This window comes from Cydia fagiglandana, chromosome Z (genome assembly GCF_963556715.1).
Source record: "Cydia fagiglandana chromosome Z, ilCydFagi1.1, whole genome shotgun sequence".
NCBI classification, from domain to species: Eukaryota; Metazoa; Arthropoda; class Insecta; order Lepidoptera; family Tortricidae; genus Cydia; species Cydia fagiglandana.
In genome coordinates, this window is record NC_085959.1 from 7233413 (window position 1) to 7255645 (window position 22233).

Sequence of the window (22233 nt, forward strand, 5' to 3'; positions counted from 1 at the left end):
ATCCTAGAACTTTCAAAACTAGTAACGTAAACTGAGGTAACTATAGTCCTATAATATACAGTACGGAATGAGCGAAAAGCAATTACTCAAACCCGTTAATGTTTAGGTCATACTAACCAAATGTTACTATGTGATCAACCCCGAAATCGGGAAAAAAATTGACTCTACCATAAGAAATTTCAACATCAGACCAGCAAAATGTATGAAACATCCAGCTTGGGCCCTGCTCCGCTGCCGGCGGCGCAGGGCCCAAGCTGCCGGTGATCAGAGGGGCTACCACCAAAACCTAAATTCGTAAATTGCGGGGATCTTTCTCTTCTACTCCAATGAAGGCGTAATTAGAGTGACAGAGAAAAATGCCCGCAATTTGCGAACTTTGATTTTCGCTGTTATAGCCCAGGGCCGCAGAGTGAGGAATCGACGTACTATAATAGCCGCGTCCAAAATTAGCGCCTTCTGCATCTGACCCCTGATCCAACTACCCAGCGAAAGTCTCTCTAGGTGTTGGTCGAGACTCTTCGCTATATCCTTATTATTCTCTTTATTCATCATCCTTCTTAGGCTAGGGTTATATATCTCTATATGAAATCAAAATGTTAAAACAGAATTACTGCATCAATAAATTGCCTTAATAATATAATTATAGTGATAATTTATATTAAATGAAATGACTATTAGAAATAGCCTAAGAAGGCTTCTTAAGCATACTCGAATAAATAACATTTTAACATTGGCTTTGCAGGAGGAGAAAGAGTCTATCCTTGAACAGCAGGATGATTCTGAGCGTGAAACAGCCCAGGATAATAAAGAAGCCAAAGTTGAGGATCAAGTACATAAAGACACATTGCTTCAGGAAAAACAAGAAGATATAGAAAATAAGTCAGAACAAAATGAAATAAGAAAGAAAGAAGCTGAACTTAAAACACAGGTAAAAGAGAAGGAAATCATGCCTGAAACGGATCAAGAGAAAAAAGATGCTAAATCGAAGCAAGAAGAAAAAGAGGCGCAGCTTAAGAAAGATCAGGAGGAAAACGACGCTAATCTTAGGGCTGAAGAAGAAAAAAAACAGGCTAGAAAAGAACACGAGGAAAGTGAGTTTAAACTAAAGAAAGAACAGGAAGAGAAAGAGAAAGAGGTTCAGATCAAGAAAGAACAAGAGGAAAGAGAAGCTCAACTTAAGAAAGAACAAGAAGAACAAGAAATAAAACTGAAACAAATACAAGAAGCCAAGGAGGCTATACTTAAGCAACAAGAAGAAGAAAAAGAAGCTAAACTTAAGGCAAAAAAAGAGAAGAAAGAAGCCAAACTTAAAAAAATACAAGAAGAAAAAGAAGCTAAGCTCAAAAAGGAACAGGAAGAAAAAGATGCTAAACAACAACAAGAACAAGAAGAGAAAGAAGCTCAGCTCAAGAAAGAACAAGAAGAGAAAGAGGCAGTTATTAAAGAACAGCAACAAAAAGAAGCTAATCTTAAGAAAGAACGAGAGGAGAAAGAAGCTAAGCTTAAAGCAGAACAAGAAGAAAAAGAGGTGAAGCTTAGGAAAGAACAAGATGAAAAGGACATTAAACTTAAGTTGGAGGAAGAAAAGAAAACAGCTTCTCTTAAGAAAGAACGAGAGGAGAAAGAAGCTAAGCTTAAAGCAGAACAAGAAGAAAAAGAGGTGAAGCTTAGGAAAGAACAAGATGAAAAGGACACTAAACTTAAGTTGGAGGAAGAAAAGAAAACAGCTTCTCTTAAGAAAGAACAAGAGGAGAAAGAAGCTAAGCTTAAATCAGAAAAAGAAGAGAATGAGGCCAGACTTAAAAAAGAACAAGATGAAAAGGAAGCGAAACTTAAGATCGAGGAAGAAAAGAAAGAAGATACTCTTAAAGCAGAAAAAGAAGAAAAGGATGCTCAGTTCAAGAAGGAACAGGCAGACAAGAATGCTAAACTTAAAGCGGAGGAAGAAAAGAAAGAAGCTTCTCTTAAGAAAGAACAAGAGGAAAAGAAAGCTAAGCTTAAAGCAGAAAAAGAAGAAAATGACGCTAAGCTCAAAAAAGAACAAGCGGAACTAGATGGTAAAGTTAAAGTAGAGGAAGAAAAGAAAAAAGCTGCTCTTAAGAAAGAAAAGGAGGAGAGAGAAGCAGAACAAACACAGAAAGAGGCTCAGCTTAAAAAGGAAAAGGAAGAAAATGATGCTAAACTTAAGAAAGAACAAGAAGAAGAGGATGCAAAACAGAAGGCAAAACTAGAACGAAAGAAAGCTAAGCTTGAAAAAATACAAAAAGATAAAGAGGCAAAGCTTAAGAAGGAACAAGAAGAAAAGGATGCTAAGCTCAAACAAGAACAAGATGAGAGGGAGGTTCAGCTTAAGAAAGAACGAGACGAAAATGAAGCTCTACTTAAGTCGGAACAAGAAGTGAAAACGCTTAAGAAAGACAAAGAGGAACAAGACGGCAAGGTAATAAAAGAAGAAAAGGAGAAAACTAAAGTCGAAAAAGAAAAGAGAAGTTCGGAGGAAATAGAGGACCAAAAATTAGTAAAAAAATCTGAAGCAGAAAAACTTGAAGAAAAACGCAAGGATAAGAAAAGTGAAGAAATGGATGAAGATCATACAAAAAAAGCTTCTAAAACGGCCCAAGAGGAGATTGATGAGACATCCAAAATAGAAAAAGATAAAAATAATAGAAAACAGAGTGCTTCCAAAGATGACGAAAAACCGATGCTCTCGGACACGTACAAGACAAAAGATGAAAAGTTGAAAATAGGTGAAAGGGAACTTGATATTCAAAGGAAAAGACGGACTTCAATCGACAAGGATTATGGAGAGATTAGAACCAGAGACACTCGTCGTGAAAATGGGGATATGTATAGAGAATCACAGAGAGATGACATTAGCTCGTACAGAGAGAGGAATGTAGACAGTAGGGTTAAATCAGACTCACATCAACAAAGACATGATGAAAAGCGTACATTTGTAGACTACAGCGGCAAAGACTATACCTCAGAAACTCACTTACAATATCACAGAGATGATGAGAAACGTAGATTCGTCGATCACAGTTCTAGAGACTACACCTCCGAGTTTGCAAGACCGTCTAACTATAGAGAAAAAACCTATGTACCTGACAATTTCCATGTCGACACAATTGGTAAAGGGATGACTATATACAAAGCACAAACTTTGGTGTTAGATGCAGAACTGCGTTCAGGACCGCTTCCAGATTTGCGTTCATCTGTACCCCGTCTTGATTCTCGAAGAAGTGAACCTACAGAGAGAAGAACAGACTTGAGACACAAGACGAAAGCGGTTAGTGAAGCAAGAAGTGTTTTATCAGAGAAACGCTCAAGCATGCCTCGGGATGTGAGAAGGAAGCCAGTCTTTTCTACTTATTTGACTGACAGAACTGCCGTGGAAGGGTCTAGAGTGAAACTAACATGTAGCGTACTTTCGTCCGCTGAACCTACCATCACTTGGTACAAAAATGGCGTGTTGATCGACAATAAACTAAAATATAGAACCAAGTTCATAGATGGTCTTGTTACGTTGGAAGTCATGAATGCAGTACCAGCGGATTCGGCTGAATATAACTGTACGGTGGAGAACGAAAATGGATGCGTTAGCAGTACGGCTACTTTGAAAGTGTATCCTAGTTTTGAGGCGTCGCCGATACCACCGACCTTCACAAGATCAATCAGAGGTAAGTGTTATTCAATAACCTATTTTTAAATCAGTATAATAATTAACGCGTACTCGTAGGTACAGTCATCAGCAATAGTATCTTACACAACTAGGGCCGCAAAAATATGTGACACGTTCTTATTTGGAGCGCAATAAGAGCGCGTCATATATTTTTGCGGCCCTAGTTGTGTAAGATACTATTGCTGATGACTGTACCAAACTAAATCGTTTAGAACCTTATATTACCACATTATTTTGGTTTTTTTGGAGCAATTATTTACATAAGTACCTATACTACACTGGACTTACCCGAGTTTAAAGTTAAGCGACTCAAATATTCTCAACATAATAGGTAAATATATATTATGTACTTAAATATAAATTGAGTCGCTTAATTTCAAACTCTGGTAAATCCTGTCAGATTACGCGATTTTTGAATTAAGAAAAGGCTCGCCGCACAATTTGAACCATACCATAAAAATTATAACTGAAAATGTGTGCCTGAGATTCAATCTGTTTCTCAGATACTTACCACCTCGCTGAAAACGAGCTAGTACTCGAATGCCGCATCCGCGGTCAACCACTCCCCACCATAACCTGGCTGAAAGACGACCGACCAATCACCGACGACCGTTATCAGGCCTACTACCTCGCCGATGGAGTCTGCCGGATAGCCATAAGTCGTCCGGTACCGGAGGATAGCGGGAAATATACCTGTAAGGCGGAGAATTCTGTCTGGTGCGATCAGATTACGCATGTCGTTAGTTTTTCTGGTAAGATTTTGTCATTTTAAACCGTTTTTTTACCTTTACAAGGTATATTTGTTAATCCATTATAATAACTATCCGTTTATACCTACTAATAAACACACAAGCCTAATTAAATATCATCTCCTTTATACAAATAGATCTTCCAGTCGTAGAAAAATATATTTTCCGATAAATATTTTTGTAAAAAGTACCTACTAATATTCGTTATTAGGGATGTACCGAGTCGAAACAGCCGACTATCCGGCCTCATTTGTGGTCGGCAATTAATCGGCGACTAGTCGGCAAAAAATGCCGATTAGTTGGCAGTATATGAGTGACAGAAAAACAGTTTTTCTCCTCTACATGTCTCATTTCTCATCGATCCTCGTGAAATGATGTCCTGAGGAGGACCCGAGGAAATGAATGAGGACCCTTGTCATAGGCCTTTGAATCTGCAGGAAACCCCCACCCCACTATTTTTTACTTGTTATTTATGTGAGGCTAGTGTTCCACTGCTGGGCAAAGGCCCCCGTCCTCACTTTCCACGTATCCTGCACTTTCTAGGTCAGTTCCTATTAAAGGCGTCGAGGTAATCTCGCCGTCGAGGTTTGCTGCGACCTCGGGTTCGAGTTTGGGGGGCCCAATTAGTTGTTGATTTAGCCCAGCAAACGTGTCCCACCCGGTCCCACTTCAGCTTGGCGGCTGTTTCAGCCACATCAGCTATTATGGAACAAATGCCTATATCGTGAAAAATAAATTGCCTGTGCCATATAAATCAGCGGCATCACATCCAGCGGAATGTATGAGACTGCTTAATTTATCACGATTTCGGCATTGGTCCTATAATAAAAGTTGTTCAGTCTGACCTATAAATTCACTACGCAGAGTATATAGCTGGTGAATAAACTTTCAACCTGTATCAGGCGTGGCTCACTCCGCGATTTCGTCGCTTTGCTACAGGTAGCTAAAACTCCATCCGTTCGACCCCAATTTTGGGGTTTGCCATAAGCCGCGCGTGGCGCTGTCGCCACCTAGCGGCCATATCTGTACTGATCGTGACAGACGCGTTTTGTTAGAGAGTGAGTCTTCCGTACCTAGTACTATTATTTATTATGTGCCTGTATGATGATATGAATAGCGCGACTGTAGGAGCAAAACGATTGTTTTTTAAGTAGGTACATCCGAAACAAAAACTAATGAACTGGCCCCAATTTCACATCGGTGACAGGTGCGAGAATTGTGAAACATCACTGTTGCTGACGTCACAGGCATCCATGGGCTACGATTACCACTTACCATCGGGCGGGCCGTATTCCTGTTTGCCACCATTATTATTATTTAAAAACACTTTATTATATTGGAAAAAACAGATATTTCTCTTGCGAAGTTTCTGACAATTGTCAAGATTTTGAAGAATTGTAGGTAATTCTTGACAGGCAATGAGTTATATGTCGGAATTTCGTGACAATTGTAGTGTTTCTTGTGACAATTGTCATAAACTTAGCAAGAGAAATATCTGTTTTTTTCCGATATAATAAGGGTTTTTTAATAATACAATGATGGTGGCAAACGGAAATACGGCGCGCCCGATGGTAAGCGGTAACCGTAACCCATGGATGCCTGTGACGTCAGTAATAGTGATATTTTACAATTGTCGCACCTATCACCATGTGAAATTGGGGCCTGGTCACTAGCCGACTAGTCGGCCCATCCAGCGCCGCCGCCGATTTCGGCCAAATCAAGACGAGTACTCGGTACATCACTACTAATTATATTTAATTACTGTTTATAAGAATATTCCTATAAGACCTTCCATGGCGTATTCAAGGAGAGTTATTTATATAATATCAAATTTCATTATTTTCTCCGATTGATTTTACTAGATAAAATGTGATAAATAATGTTAAGATGCGAATATCTTAATTAACGACTTTGTTTACTGAGAGCAGAGATATATATAACTCCGTATAAGATAAATAAAGTCCAAGAAAAAAACGTGCCTCGGAAATCAAGAAAAAGTCATTCTCGAATAGATGGCGCACACACATTTGGCCTGTTCTCGGCTAATAGATGGCGTTGACGACACCGTTTGATATTTAACAATTTTAACACATATCAGTGAAAGAACATGGGTCAGTATGGAACAATAAAAATTAAAAATCATTTATCCGTAAACATATGTTGATTAATTTATACATTTTCAATTTTATTTTAAGTTTTAATCGTGTGTCGATAGATGGCAGTAAATGTACCGTGACTATAAAATTTACTTTGGCAATAGCCGTCTATACTATCTATTCTCTTTGCTGAGAGGTTTGATGTTCGCTTATACAGCGTGTTTTCGTTAAGTTTCATTTACGGCCCAAAAAGAATATGGAATTTCGGGAATTTCCTTTTCTCCGTTATTTTAAGATTAGAATTTTCCTAAGCTCAAAAGTATTAAATGAATAAATATTATAGGACATTTTTACACAAATTGACTAAGCCCCACGGTAAGCTGAATAAGGTTTGTGTTGTGGGTACTCAGACAACGATATATATAAATATAATCCTACCAAAAACATAAATGTAAAAAAGGAGAGCCAAGTTCAATACAAAAATTATGCTTGGCTGTGGGGCTCGCCGCAAAAAGAATGGAGATCTAAATGAGTGCCACTGCCAAGTTCTATGCAAAATCCAAATATGTATTTATAGGAACAAAATAACATTATAAACAAGTATTAAACTCTATTTCTTTGCTTTATTGGATACCTATAACAAATGCTGTTATTTAAAAAAATGTGAGATCTTAAAGTAGGTTAGATTTGACTTGGCCAGGTTTTTAACTTTATTCCCCCCTATTTTTTAACTTTATTTTATTTTTAGATTTTTTCCTACGGTTACACACAATAACCAAGCTGGATTCCAAATTTCATCCTTCTAGGTCATCTGGAAGTAGGTTAGGTTTAGGTACTATAAGTCATAAGTCAGTCTTAAAATTTACGACTTTTTGACCTTCATACCTTTATAACCGTTTGAGCTAGCTTCATGAAATTTGGGCTTCTAGATATCCTTATGGATATAATTAAACACACGTAGTTTTATGTGTTTACGTCAAAGATGTTTTGAGTTATAGAAGGGTCAAAAGTGGCACCAAGTGGTTCGTGTAATATTACACTCGGCGCTGGCTAGCCAGTTCCTTTGCTTGAACTTGGCTTGACACGCTGCCGCGTGTCTAGATATATAAATACTTAAATACATAGAAAACAACCGTGACTCGGGAACAAATATCTGTATCATCATACAAATAAATGCCCTTACCAGGATTCGAACCCGGGACCATCGGTTATGTTTCAACTTATCGCCATTCGTTGCGAATTTCCTACTTTTCACACTTATGTGGTAATGAACCTACTATTTCAACACACCAGCTAATATAAAAAGGCTTTCTTTGTTTTTCAAAAACTGATAACTGTGATAAGTATAGATGGTCAAGCAAATCTTGTCAGTAGAAAAAGGCGCGAAATTCAAATTTTCTATGAGACGATTTCCCTGCGCACCTATATTTTTCAAACTTGCCGCCTTTTTCTACTGACAAGATCTGAGGGGCTACCGCGAAAATCGGAATCCGCAAATTGCGGGGATCTTTCTCTTTTACTCTACTCAATTTGCGAACTTCTATTTTCGCGCTTATAGCCCTGCTTGACCAAGTGTAAGTACGTTACATTATATCCATGCACAAGAGTTGCACAGTAACCCTCTTATTTATTCATAAACGCGCTACAAACCTCAATTAGGTAATCATCGTTTATCCTTATCTGTTATTTTGACTTATGTATTTGTAAGAAAGGGATAAAACATAATTTAACAAAATCAGGACCGTACAGTTTTATGAATAAGGGGGTAAGTCTCATGTTAGCTGGTAGAATTTGACTTTTAAATTGTGATTTTGAATGATAAATATGTAACGTTTTACAGTAAGTAGGTATTTATCTCGCGCTGGTGTGGTGAAAAATTTTGTGTTCCACTCGGTAGCATAGTTTGTTTAACCCTCGTGCCTAGAGCCCCTCGCTCAAGATTCCATTTTTCTAACCAGCGTTACACTCATGGTTCAATTTTGGAATCTTTTGCTTGCTCGGGTATCAAAATGAGCACGAGTACATTTTCCCCTTGTAAAACAAATCACTATTTTTCAGGTAAAGAGACACGTCTGCACCCCAACATCCAGACGATCGAGCGCTCCCGGTTCGCACGCCAAGCTATGGAGTCGCGTCGCCCCCACTTCACCAACGTACTCACCGACTATAAGGTCGCTCGAGGGGGCACGATAGGACTCCAAGTAGAGATCCGAGGATGCCCCACAAGAGTCGAATGGCTAAGAGAAGGAAAATCTGTCACTGATGTGTATAGAAACGCTAAAACTTATGTGGAACAAGGATTGTATACGCTAGCGTTGTCCGATGTCACCGAAAAGGAGTCGGGTCTATATACGTGCCGAGCGTGGAGTATGCATGGGAATGTGGATATGAACGCAGCGATAACGGTGGTCCATCCGGAATTAGATGGAAAACCGGCTATAATAGTTGGGAGACCTGAAAAGGATGTGTTGATATCGGTGGGGGAGGATTTGAATATTTCTTTTAGGGTGCAAGGGGAACCGAAGCCTAGAGGTAAGTCAGAGCTATTTATATTAAATTGTACAACGGGACTTAATCGCGTATTTAAATTTTATGATTACCATCGACGTTTCGAGGACGGCGTTGTCCCCATGGTCTCGGAGAAGACTGGCTAAAGTTGACATCAACATCTTCTAGCCGCTCGAGTTTTTCGAACTACCCGCACTTGGTCTTGTTTATCAGTTTGAACGTTTTTCGCACAAAGCATATTACTCTGTCGACACACGACACTAACAATATTCGATTTATCGACTGTCGATATTCGTTTCCGCTTACATTTACTAATGACTGGATTCCTAGTGGATGAAATCTTAAAACCCTCGTCCCGATTGAAATTGCAATATTTTCTGATTTCAATGGCTTCCCGCACCCGTTCTACAATTTAACCCTTTAACCGCCAGAGTCTGATATATAAGACATTACATATCCAGCTCATTTCGCCACAGTCTGATAAATAAGACAAAGATCTGATTTGGTTTTTACAGCACATTTATAACTCCCGTAACTATGCCAACCTTACTTTGCATGGCACAATTACTGTCGGTGGCAACTCGAGCACGCTCGATCAAAAATTGCTGGCGGTTAAAAGGTTAATAATGTGTAATGGCTCCTCTACACGATGGGCCAGCGCCGACCACTCCAAGGGACGCATTTATGCGTTAGAGGGAGCAAGTGATATTGCTATCTCATTCTACCGCATGGCTGCGTCCCTTGGAGTGGTCGACGCTGGCCCATCGTGTAGAGGAGCCATAAAAATCGTGAAAGATGAAATCAGGGCTATAACCGCGAAAATCGAAGTTCGCAAATTGCGGGCATTTTTCTCTGTCACTCTAATTATTCATTGGAGTAAAAGAGAAAGATCCCCGCAATTTGCGAATTTCGGTTTTCGCGGTAGCCCCTCAGTGTAAAGCTATTTATAGTTTTGGTGTGACTAGGTAGCTGTAATTTGTATTTACGTCTACAACCTACTTAAAAAAAATGTAAACCTTTTTAAATTGCAGTGTTTGTATTGAATCTTGCAAAATCGTAATTTCACACTTATGTGACTGGTGACAATGCGATATTATAAATATGAGGCGGCCTAGGTAGTAGAAAACACATGAGGTGGCCTAGGAACTCTGTGATAAAACAACGCAATCTAATTGTGTTTGGATTTGCTAGCATTGTCTCGATGAGTACTAGAGTCGCACCAAACAAAGTCTGCAGCGGATTTGATAGCCCACGCAGTGTAAGTGTTATGTATACGTCATAATTTTATAGAAGTTTGACGTTTTAAATGACACTTGCACTGTGCGCGTGGGCTATCAAAATCGCTGCAGACTTCTTACGGTCTGACTATAGTCGTCTTTCGAAAGAAAAATCAGCGCCAATCCACACAAAAAAAATTGCTAAAAATGTAAAGTTTGTATTTGTTCGCAGTTGTCTTCATGAAAGGCACCCGCGACATCACCAACAGCCAACGCGTCTGCAAAATGACATCCGATGACTACGTCAAGTTCACCGTCAAGAGATCCGTCGTATCGGACGCTGGCACGTATTGCATATTCGCGAGGAACGCGTACGGGTGCGATCGCGCGTTCGTCACGGTTGTGGTAAGTTTACTGGCCGCCTAGCCACGGTTACAATCGCTATCGCTTCGACACCGAAAAGCATTATGTATCTCTATATCACTCTTCCACATTAGTGTGACAGTGACAGTTGCGTTTCGATCGCTACGGAGCGTTAGCGATTGGCATCTTGCATGGCTACGCGGCCTGAGCGGCTATACCGCGAACAGTGTTACCAACTCGAATTTTGAAAAAATGCTACCTTATGTCTAGGTTATGCCAAAATTATACCAAAGTTTTTTGAAATACCTATGCTAAAAAATGCTAAAATATCACTTGAAATTAGACACTTAAAACACATACATTTTTCAAATTTGCCGCCTTTTTCTACTGGCAAGATATGCTTGACCAACTTTATATAGTCCGTCGACGTCCACACAAGTCAAAATTCATATGAAAATAAGGCGATACATAAGGCGATGGCGCATATTGTTGCTGCAAACTTGGCTTAGACTAACTTATGCAAAAAAATATGTAAAAAAATTGCGGGGATCTTTCTCTTTTACTCAAATGAAGGCGTAATTAGAGTGACAGAAAAAAATCCCCGCTATTTGCGAATTTCGATTTTCGCGGTTATAGGCCTGGTTCACTGGCAAAAATAATCGACTATGGTCAATATGTTATCTGCTTTGAGCAAAGTTTGACTATTAGAGAATGCCTTTCAACATTAAGTCCGCCCTTTGTACGTTTGAATGTTTTCCTTGTGCAATAAAGATTAATTAAATACATAAAATAAATAAATGTGGGCAAAACCGTGAGAAAAGAATGCTCTAATCTTCGCTCGTACTGACATATTAGTGCGAAAGAGATACATAGAAAGTAAATTACGTTCACGATAGCGTTCATGTCAATGCCAAACTGATGGTAGCCGTACGGTTTTCCATACAAACGTATATTACATAACGTAACGTAAACTTACATGTCGGTAGGGCAGCCTTTCCTTTCATATCTTGTCTGAGTGACGTACGTATAAAATTACGAAAATTCTTGCCGTACAACGGTCATCCCAACCAAAATTTTGAAGTTTGAACTTCTTTAGCGGCGCTGGGCACTTTTTGAGGTGGGGAAAAATGATAAACTCGAGACAGCGATCACGTGACCGTAACGTTTAGATGGCCACTCATTTAGATGGCATTTAAATCAATAAAGAAAAACTCAGTGACATTACATGAAAATAGTTATTTGTTTTACAAGGGGGCAGAGTTGTTGTTTAACCGCTCGTGATAATATTGATACCCGAGCAAGCGAAAGATTCCAAAATTGAACCACGAGAGTAGCGAGTGGTTCGAAAGTGGAATCTTGAGCGTTGCGAAGATTTTTCAAAGCACGAGGGTTAAACAAAATTTGCCCCCGAGCAGGCGTGACTCACTCCGCGATTTTGTCGCTTTGCTACAGGTAGCTAAAAGTACATCCGTTGGGCCCCAATTTTGGGGTTTGCCATAAGCCGCGCGTGGCGCTGTCGCCACCTAGCGGCCATATCTGTGCTGATCGTAACATACGCGTTTTGTTAGAGAGTGAGTCTTCTGTACTTAGTACTATTATTTATTCTGTGCCCCGAGTGAAACACAAAATTTTTCACCACACCAACCCGAAGAAAATATTAAATGTAAAATATCAAACAAAATCAAACCAAATCAATTCCAAATGAATGTTAATAAATATTTATCATCCAAAATCATCATTTAAAAGTCAATTCACCAGCAAACATAAGACAACAACTCAAAATTTGCATTTGATTTTACTTTGCCTCACATGTGAATAAAATGCAACTTTGCTATCAGTTTTTGAAGTGCAAAGTAAGCCTTTCCGAGCTGGTGTGGTGATAAGGTTCTAATCTTGTACGGGTTGAAATACGAGGATCTCACAGTTACATTCTAACTTTATATCACTCAAATATAATTCAATAAAGCTACATCTTGATGAAATCGGTAGCTAATAAAAGTGAACTCTAGTACTGGTGAATAAAACTCAAAATATCATGACCAAATATATTTAGATGCGAGGTCTGCAAGGTAACTTTACAATTTCTATTCGAATTTTAAACAATTAACGCTACAAATTTGAATTTCGAATTTTAATCAAACTCACTGACCAGCAATTTCGGAATTAAAGTTTTTCAATAGAAAGGAGGATGGGTCAATTATACATAATGCTGCAGATATTTTGGACTAGTCATTGAGTTTTCACTTCTGTCAGCACTCCCGGAGTGCAACCCGTTGTTTTTTTTATAGGAGTGTCGTGTCTTTTCTAAATTATCCTTACATTACACTTGAGAGGTGGCTATCGATCCTATTAAAAAAACAAATGGTCAGTATACAGAGATTAATGTTTTTTGTAATATTGCATTGTAAATATCAAACCTACTACTTTATTTAACGCAGGTATACAGGTTAACCGTACAGGGTAACCGTACGTCCTACAATACTAGTAGTGGGCAACGAAGAGCTAAAATTATTTTCTTACATTAAATTGCTTAATCTCCGAATTTGTATCACACATACGTAAATATAATATTTTATTTTATCTAATCCTACTAACATTTTAAAGAAATCCACTATATATTGGATCACCAATAAGTAATCCATGTAAAACTACCACCCATTCGGGAAGATAAATCGTAAAACAATGATTGCCTAAATGGTGGTCATGGATAGGGTAACTCTTTAAACCTTAGTAAATAAGTTTTTCTCATGTTCCTTGGTCACCTGAATAAGCATAGAGCAAGGAACCGTCGTCATGTACTCATTGTGCGAGGTAGACACTCCTATAATAGTGCACTCAACCTCTTCCTTTGCATAATAATGTGAGTCCGCATTCATTGTCATCGTACGCATGACAGAAACGGCCACGGAGCACGGCATTCTACCCGTGACAGTTCGGTTAGAATTGTTTATAGCCAAAGTACAATTAACTAAGTCTTCGTGGATCGGATTGGCCAGTTTCCCGGTGTCATAGTATTGCTTGCCGGCACGTGTATTCCATAATGCTAAGCTTGATAACAGTGTACCGACGCTAGCACCGCCCATCACTTCTTTTAACGCTGCACTTTTCGGTGAATTATCCTGGGTAGCATGAGGCGTGAAGAAAACATTGTTTGCGGATTTTTTTGGGTTATTTGGCATTCCAGTAGCTGTGGCGTGCAGTGCATGCTCGCCGTCTATCGTCCCGTAGTTCCCGGGATCGTAGCTGGGATACGAGGACATTGCAGCGTCACGGTGCTGCTCGTCATTAAGCGTGGGATATTCTAGTTGTTCAATCATACCAGTCAGGGGATAGCTGGCATTCATTTGCGAAGACTCCTCTCTGACAGATCGCGATTGGGGTTTTTGGGTTTCTTGATCGTTTGAAGGGTGTAATGCCTCATTATCTGATGAAGGATAGCTGCTATTCGGCGAAGATTCTATCCTAAGTTGGGCTGTTTTACCTTTGGAGTTTTCATAGGTAAAAGCCGGTCCATTCCCAATGCCAGTAGTATAATTTTTTTGTTTTAACGACAGATGTCTACGATAAATCGCGTGTGTCTTTTGTGTCAACGGACCTCCGAAGGCAGGTAGTAGTCTCTCAGCAGCAGGACCCAACTGCCTAACTACCGGAGCGTTAGCCAGGTTCTCTGGGAGGGCTGGTTTAATATTATGGCCGTAAGAAAGCAAGATACGGTTGCTTTTTCTGCCCAATCGCTTTCTTGCTGTCGGGTAGCTACGTGATCCGCAAACGGTGTATAATATCAGGAGAGTGACAAGTATTTTATTAGTTTTCATCTCCACTTTCTTCTTTTGTTAAGTAGTTTTGTCTACAGACCTCTTAGTCTTGTTGTAGTTCAGAAGTAGAATTTAATGCGATATTATTTACCTTGATGGTGACTGTCGGTGGTCGATGGTCGGTGGTAGACTGACTGTTTTCTGCGTTAACCGTGGGCTCGTCAGTTTGAGTTGTCCATAACACAGATACAGAATTAAACACTGTTAACTGCGTCGGCGTACAGGGTGTAGCGAATGAATTAATCCGTATCTATGGGAATACGTAGGTACCTAACGGCTGTCTTAAAGTAAAATATGCAATATACCTACCTACTGACAGCTGAACTCATATATTGCGTGTTTCACACAAAGTTTTGGTCTTAGCCTAGAAAAATCAAAAATTTTCGTTTTATTACAGTCGAAATAGGTACCAAATTGTAAATAAATAATATTTACCTACCGTCGACAGCATGTTTTATGTAGTAAAGGCTTTATTGTTTGTTTTTCTCCATGGCAAAAATATTAAAGTATACTTAAAAAAATTGTCCTAATTTAGACACTTCATAAATTGCTATGTAATATAATATAATAGGTATAGAAAACTGTTGTACTTACATATATTGCGATTTCTTTAAAGGTTGATTGGACTGGAAAATCTACTACCTAATATGGGACATTACCTATGAAAAGGGACCTTATTGTTGACGGCGCTTACGCCGCACATCGTCAATAAAATGGCGTAAGCGCCATAGACAATAAGGTCCCTTATCATGGGTAACGTCACATATAAACAAAGCCTAATACATGTACAGTCAAGGAATTTAAATTCCGACCCATTTCGTACTTTGTCACAGTGACAACCTTATGAGGTCTCTAGCGGCTTTCATATTGATTGTCACTGTGACAAAGTACGAAATGGGTCGGAATTTAAATTCCTTGACTGTACCTATACCTAATGAAAATTAGACATGATTTCGTGATTTTTTCTATCGAGCCAACATTAACCCATTAAAAATTTTGCTTGGGATCCGCGCTCGCAAAAATAAAAAACATAGTACAGCCCTTAATTAAAACGTGTAAATTTTAATTTATTTAAACTACAATTTGGCGTTAACAATGATATAGTTAGCAGTTTGTTGCCTTTCAACGCGCCCTGTATATAAGAGTGTACATATAAGAGTGATTGCCGTTTGGGTCATCTGAGATGGGACATATGTAAACTATTGGCCAGCTCACGCGTTCTGTATGGTTATATAATGTGGAAGTGCATTCTGTTTTAAATAACAGGTTATCAATTGATAACCTTTCTGATCTGGATCATCTTCCTCGCGTTATCCCGGCATTTTGCCACGGCTCATGGGAGCCTGGGGTCCGCTTGACAACTAAACCCATGATTTGACGTAGACACTAGTTTTTACGAAAGCGACTGCCATCTGACCTTCCAACCCAGAGGGGAAACTGGGCCTTACTGGGATTAGTCCGGTTTCCTCACGATGTTTTCCTTCACCGAAAAGCGACTGGCAAATATCAAATGATATTTCGTACATAAGTTTCGAAAAACTCATTGGTACGAGCTATCTGATCTGGATAACATAACAATACTATTATAATTATTAGAACAAATTAAATAATTATCAGAAAATATTTTAATTTGCTTATAATTTATATGTATGTTTCTACTTGAAATAAAAACAAATAATAATATTTTCTGAAAATAATTTAATTTTCACCACACCAGCTCGGAAAGGCTTACTTTGCACTTCAAAAACTGATAGCAAAGTTGCATTTTATTCACATGTGAGTCAAAATGTCAAGTGCTAATTTTGAGTTGTTTTCTTATGTTTGCTGGTAGAATTGACTTTTAAATGATGATTTTGGATGATAAAAATTTAATAACATTAATTTGGATTTTACATTTAATATTTATTTATTTATTTATTATACCGAGTGTGGCCTGTAACACGAGCAAATAATTAAAACATAGATTGTACTCCTCAAACGGTGATACTTTTGTTCAACAACTTTTAAAAATTATGAAGTATTTAGACTCCCTATTTTTCATACAAAATAAATATTATCTTCAATGGACGCCATCGCCACGCCATTATCATTGTGACTGACGTTGCTTGTCATGCCTTATACATAACAAAATTTGCAATACATTACGTCTTAGAATAAACTTTAAAGTGTATTAAAAATCAAACCATTAGTTATTTTTAAAAGTCGCTGAACAAATATTGGTCAGTATGAGGAGTACAGCCTACAGTTAAATTTTTTGCTCATATTACAGGCCACACCCGGTATATTTATAACCAATTCAGATCAAATTCATAAACTGTTATTACAATCCGAATGCGCCGTTTTTTGTTTATGCCCCTCCATTACGAGGACAGATGAAGTTTTAAATAACTCGGAACGTTTTTATAACAAAATTTGATAAATATTATGAATGACTCACTCTAGCAAGATCCGGAAGAAACGCTCCTAAAGTGTTTAGCAAAAGACTAGATTTAATAACACATTTTAGCCAAATTATAATAGCCCGTTACTTATTTATTTAATTCTAAATACGATTGTTTTTTTTCTAATAAGAATAAATATTTTTATTAATAGAGCGTACAGCGTATTAACGGCGTTTTAGTATAAATATATGATTGTATAAATCAGCAAAAACTAGTTTAACTTTTTTACTGAGGCGATAAGGGAAACTAGTTCTATGAGTAACTAGAGAAAACGTGTTTTCACAAAAATCGGGTTTTCACGTTAGCGTATATGTCGCAGGCATTTTGTAACAATACGCCGTTTACAAACGGCGTCGGCATTTTACAAACGTTCCGCCGGTTGCAAATTGCCGAAGGCAAATTGTTAGTGTGCTCAATAGCGTCAACGTCAAACGTTGTGGGTTTCGCCACGTTGTGGGTGGCCATGGTTTACAAAAAAAACTTAAAGGTTTCAATCATTTATTTAAAAAAAATATTTAACTGAACCTTACATTTCAAACTTCAGCATATCAAAACTATGAAAAACGCTGATGGGGGGTTAGCTTCAGATGCCTGAAGGGCAGACCGCCCAGAATTAGGAACCTTGCGAAGCGGGGCTCCGACTAGTTAAGTTGTGAAGGAAATGTTTTTTGAATAGAAACAGTGCGGTGCGGGACCATTCAAGAACTCCAGATTTGATGGACACCCCAGCATCCCCAACGTTTTCATACTTTTGATGTGCAGCGCCACGCGTAGTAAAATAAAGAACTAACTCGACCAAAATGCCGCGGAAAATTACAAACGGTGCCGTTAATGCAATAAGGTAACATAATGTCTACATTTTACAAATTCGATTATATATATATATATATACATTAAAACCTTACTAATTACGTTTGTTGGTTACAGGTGCGACAGAGAGCGTCATCAGAGAACCTAATTTCAGACTGGACGTATCCTTTGGATGACTCCGCTATTTCTTACGGCAGTCGAAATTATGACAGTAAGTGTATATTGACCACCGTAAAATGTAACTGCTTTGCTCAATAATCCAAGTATAAGTATCCTAGCTTTTAGCTTAGTAAATATTAGCAATTTTCAAAATTACTTCGTCATTGAACTTCTCTAACGCACCTTAATTATATTACTGTTGATACCTGTCTAAGATTTTTAATTAGGTATACCTAACACAACGCCAAATTGGCATCTAATCCCTAATTCGCTATCGGAAACCAATAACACTGGCACAAAAATAGCTGGCAGATGACCAAGTGTATCATAAGGTCAAATTATATTTGTTCTAGCCGTGCCGCGTATACCGAGCGAGCCGAGTGTCGTGGACGGTGGAAACAACTGGGTGTCGCTAGCCTGGCCGAAGCCGGACACGACCACCCCTGTCCTTGCTTATAAAGTTGAGAGCTGGTTGCTTGGCAAAGAAGGAGGCGCGCGCTGGACCGAGCTGGGAATAACCCCAAGAAATTGCTTCGACGTGTTCAACTTAAAGCAAGGAGAACAGTACCACTTTAGAGTGACTTTAAGGAACCGCTACGGCTGGGGTGAATCCGTCCAAACTTCGACACCTATAGGCGTCGGTCTGACTGGCGACCGTCCCGAGTTCGTAGACATACTACCAGGACAATTGAAAGTCCTCATTGGAACGACGGCAAACTTGAGTTGTAGCGTCAAAGGCAAGCCTGTGCCTGAGGTCGTTTGGATGAGGAATGGTCAGGAGATCGAAGACGAGCGAATGAGGGCTTCCTACAACGGGTACGAGTGTAGGCTGGTGATCAGTGATATCCGGGAGGAGGATGAGGCCCGGTACAGCTGTGAGGCCAGCAACGACCACGGGCGGGCGTCCTCGTATGCTCGGCTCTCGGTCGTTACGGATCCACTTTTGTGGGAAGCTGATGCCAAGCTGAAAAGGTATGTTGATATTTAGAGAATAGAATTGAGAATAGGGAACGTTTATTCGTGACAAAAAAAACAACAAGTAACAGAATCCCTGGTCACGAAATGATCCCGACTCAGCAGGTGCTAGCATGGCTAGGCTGTATTTGAGTCTGTTTAAGTTTATTGTGAGGTGACAAATTTATCTGATATGCACAGTAGGTAAACAGTTTTCTAAATTTAAATAATGTAAAGTGCTCCATGAAATTGTAGAAATTTAATAAAATATTATGATTTTTATAGTTGGTCAAGCAGATCTTGTCAGTAGAAAAAGGCGGCACATTAGAAAAACGTAGGCGCGAAGGGATATCGTCTCAAATTTGAATTTCGCGCCTTTTTCTACTGACAAGATTTGCTCGACCATCTATAGATCATTTTTTTTTTTGTGTGAAACTAGTTATTATTACTTATTATACGAAAAAAAGAAATAGTAATGTATTGAAATGAAAATGAATAAAAAAAACGTAAGGTAACTCAAAAGATAAATCTAAATATTGTTTTACAATTTTATGAAGTATGTAGTATACTAACGAACTTTTACGATTATGTTGACGTATCATCAGGATTTCCCTCATATCCCATAAATTTTGTTAAAATAGTTCGATGTTGTATACATACGAATTGATGAGTGTCACTTGTTTTATTATAGGTAGTAGCTATATTTGGTAACTCTGAGTCACTTTGTTGAAAAAGGGCTCGCGTCTGCATCTTTTATAATTGTTTAATAAGTTTAATAACATTTTAATCACTTATTGTAATGTATCCCATTGTTTAGGGCCACAATATTATCCTTATCAAATTGTCTTTGTTTATATTTCTGTTCATTTATTGTATCTAAACTATGTGAGGTGTGCAAAAAATTGTATTGTATTATATTGTAACTGACCTGGTGACCTCTCTATTTCAGAGAACGCTCTTCCGACGTGGCCGGCGACTATCCTCCCCAGTTCACGATGCGGCTCCGTGACCGGCGCGTGCAGACGACGTATCCGGTCCGACTCACGTGTCAGGTCGTCGGGTGTCCGACGCCGAGCGTCACCTGGTATAAGGACGGCGAGGAGGTGTTCAAAGACAGTAAGTATTGGCTCCGTGTCTGGTCCGGTACTTAGTATCCGGTTCGACTCACGTGTCAGGTCGTCGGGTGTCCGACGCCGGGCGTCACCTGGTATAAGGACGGCGAGGAGGTGTGTATAAAGACAGTAAGTATTGGCTCCGTGTCTGGTCCGGTACTTAGTATCCGGTCCGACTCACGTGTCAGGTCGTCGGGTGTCCGACGCCGAGCGTCACCTGGTATAAGGACGGCGAGGAGGTGTTCAAAGACAGTAAGTATTGGCTCCGTGTCTGGTCCGGTACTTAGTATCCGGTCCGACTCACGTGTCAGGTCGTCGGGTGTCCGATGCCGAGCGTCACCTGGTGTAAGGACGGCGAGGAGGTGTACAAAGACAGTAAGTATTGGCTCCGTGTCTGGTCCGGTACTTAGTATCTGGTCCGACTCACGTGTCAGGTCGTCGGGTGTCCGACGCCGAGCGTCACCTGGTGTAAGGACGGCGAGGAGGTGTATAAAGAGTTAACGACAGTAAATAAGTCAACTGACGCGCGCGGCTACAACCCAAAATCAATATTTCTGCATTCGCGCTTGCGCAGCTTACCATAGGCGTGGCAGTCAGTTGGTTAATAAGTGTAAAGGCCCCTTTAGTCCCATAAATAGCATCATATTATAAAGTTCTCTTTTCTCCACAGATCGCCATACGCACTTCAAAGACGAGCTATTCCACACACTAGAAATCGCGCCGTGCACGCTAGAGGACGGCGGCGTGTACTCGTGCACGGCACGGAACTCGAGCGGTGCGGTGTCGTGTCGGTGCAGTCTCGTGGTCGATAAGGGGATCCGTGCGTACGTGGCGCCTGAGCTGTGCTGCGGCTTGGAGCCGCTTTATAGGCTCCGAGAAGGTAAATGAACAAGAAAAAAGAACCAAGACTAATAAGGTGCGCTCATGTATCTGGTGGTGGTCAAAAATCGTGGATTCAAATCTCAGCCTATAGAGACAAAATTCAAATAAGAAAGTACATATATATCTACGTTAGGTTCTTAGTTACGTTTAAGCAGTAGTGCGTTCTTGAAAAACGCTTCATAAAAATAAATTCTAACTATTTTTAAAACATGAAAATTGCTTCAAAAACCTCGATTACTTTTGTTTTGTTGTAACTAACTAATAAACAAAGCAGATATCCGCGATCCCGGCACGCACGGCCGTCCGCTCAGTGCTCAGTAAAGTGCCTTCGGAGAGGAACCTGAACTTAATCCTTTTCACCACACCAGCTCGGAAAGGCTTACTTTGCACTTCAAAAACTGATACTTAGCAAAGTTGCATTTTATTCACATGTGAGGCAAAGTAATCAAATGTAAATTTTGAGTTGTATTCTCATGTTTGATGGTAGAATTGACTTTTAAATGATGATTTTGGATGATAAATATTTAATAACATTCATTTGGATTTGATTTGGTTTGATCTTGTTTGATATTTTACATTTAATAGGTTTTATGTATTTGCTTCCGGTTGGTGTGGTGAAACTTTTTGTTTAACCCTCGTGCTTTGAAACCCTCGCAACGCTCAAGATTCCATTTTTCGAACCAATCATTACGCTCTTGGTTCAATTTTGGGATCTTTCGCTTGCTATATTGATACCCGATATTAGCACGAACGGTTAAACAACTTTGCCCCCTTGTAAAATAAATAACTACATATTATCATCTCAGGTGATGAACTGCGAATAACAGCCGTAGTAGAAGCGTATCCATCAGTCGGTGTGACCTGGTACCGGGACGGCATCCGTCTCCGTCCCTCCCGCCGGGCGGTCATGACGCTAGACAGGGACGGACAGATAGAGCTGGCTCTGGCGTCTGTGACGGCGCGGGACGCGGGGGTATACACGTGCACAGCGGCCAACGAGGTTGGGAGTGCGTCCACATCTGGGAAGGTGAGTTTATACGGACAAATGTGACGTTCTCTATCCAAAAGGTACCAGTCGCTTACGGTTCAGACGAAATTTGCTTGTATCTTTATACGAATAACCTGTCAAAGCGACCTTATGGCAAGCGACAATGTGGTGCCTTTTGATTGAGAACTTCACAAATAATATAAATATTACAGTGTAATGGGCTCCTCTACACGATGGGCCAACGCCGGCCACTCTAAGGGACGCAGCCATGCGGTAGAATGAGATAGCAATATCACTTGCTCCCTCTAACGCATAAATGCGTCCCTTGGAGTGGCCGGCGTTGGCCCATCGTGTAGAGGAGCCATAAAATGTGGAAAAGGCCGGCATGTAAAATTTATTACCTGTAAAATCGTCACAGGGCAAATACCTACTCTTAAAAGCCGGAGAACTAGCTACA

At 39.7% G+C, this 22233-nt stretch overlaps 1 protein-coding gene across 1 annotated transcript in view; it reads left to right on the plus strand.

The window, feature by feature from the left end:
- The window catches only part of LOC134679277 (titin homolog), a 96871-nt gene that overhangs the window by 60764 nt on the left and 13874 nt on the right, over positions 1–22233 (plus strand). The window contains exons 21-29 of the mRNA XM_063538172.1: positions 743–3680; positions 4186–4434; positions 8586–9059; positions 10485–10657; positions 17799–17892; positions 18194–18812; positions 19744–19910; positions 20577–20786; positions 21595–21815. Of these exons, the coding sequence (XP_063394242.1) occupies positions 743–3680; positions 4186–4434; positions 8586–9059; positions 10485–10657; positions 17799–17892; positions 18194–18812; positions 19744–19910; positions 20577–20786; positions 21595–21815 (5145 nt within the window). The remainder of the gene's footprint in view (positions 1–742; positions 3681–4185; positions 4435–8585; positions 9060–10484; positions 10658–17798; positions 17893–18193; positions 18813–19743; positions 19911–20576; positions 20787–21594; positions 21816–22233) is intronic.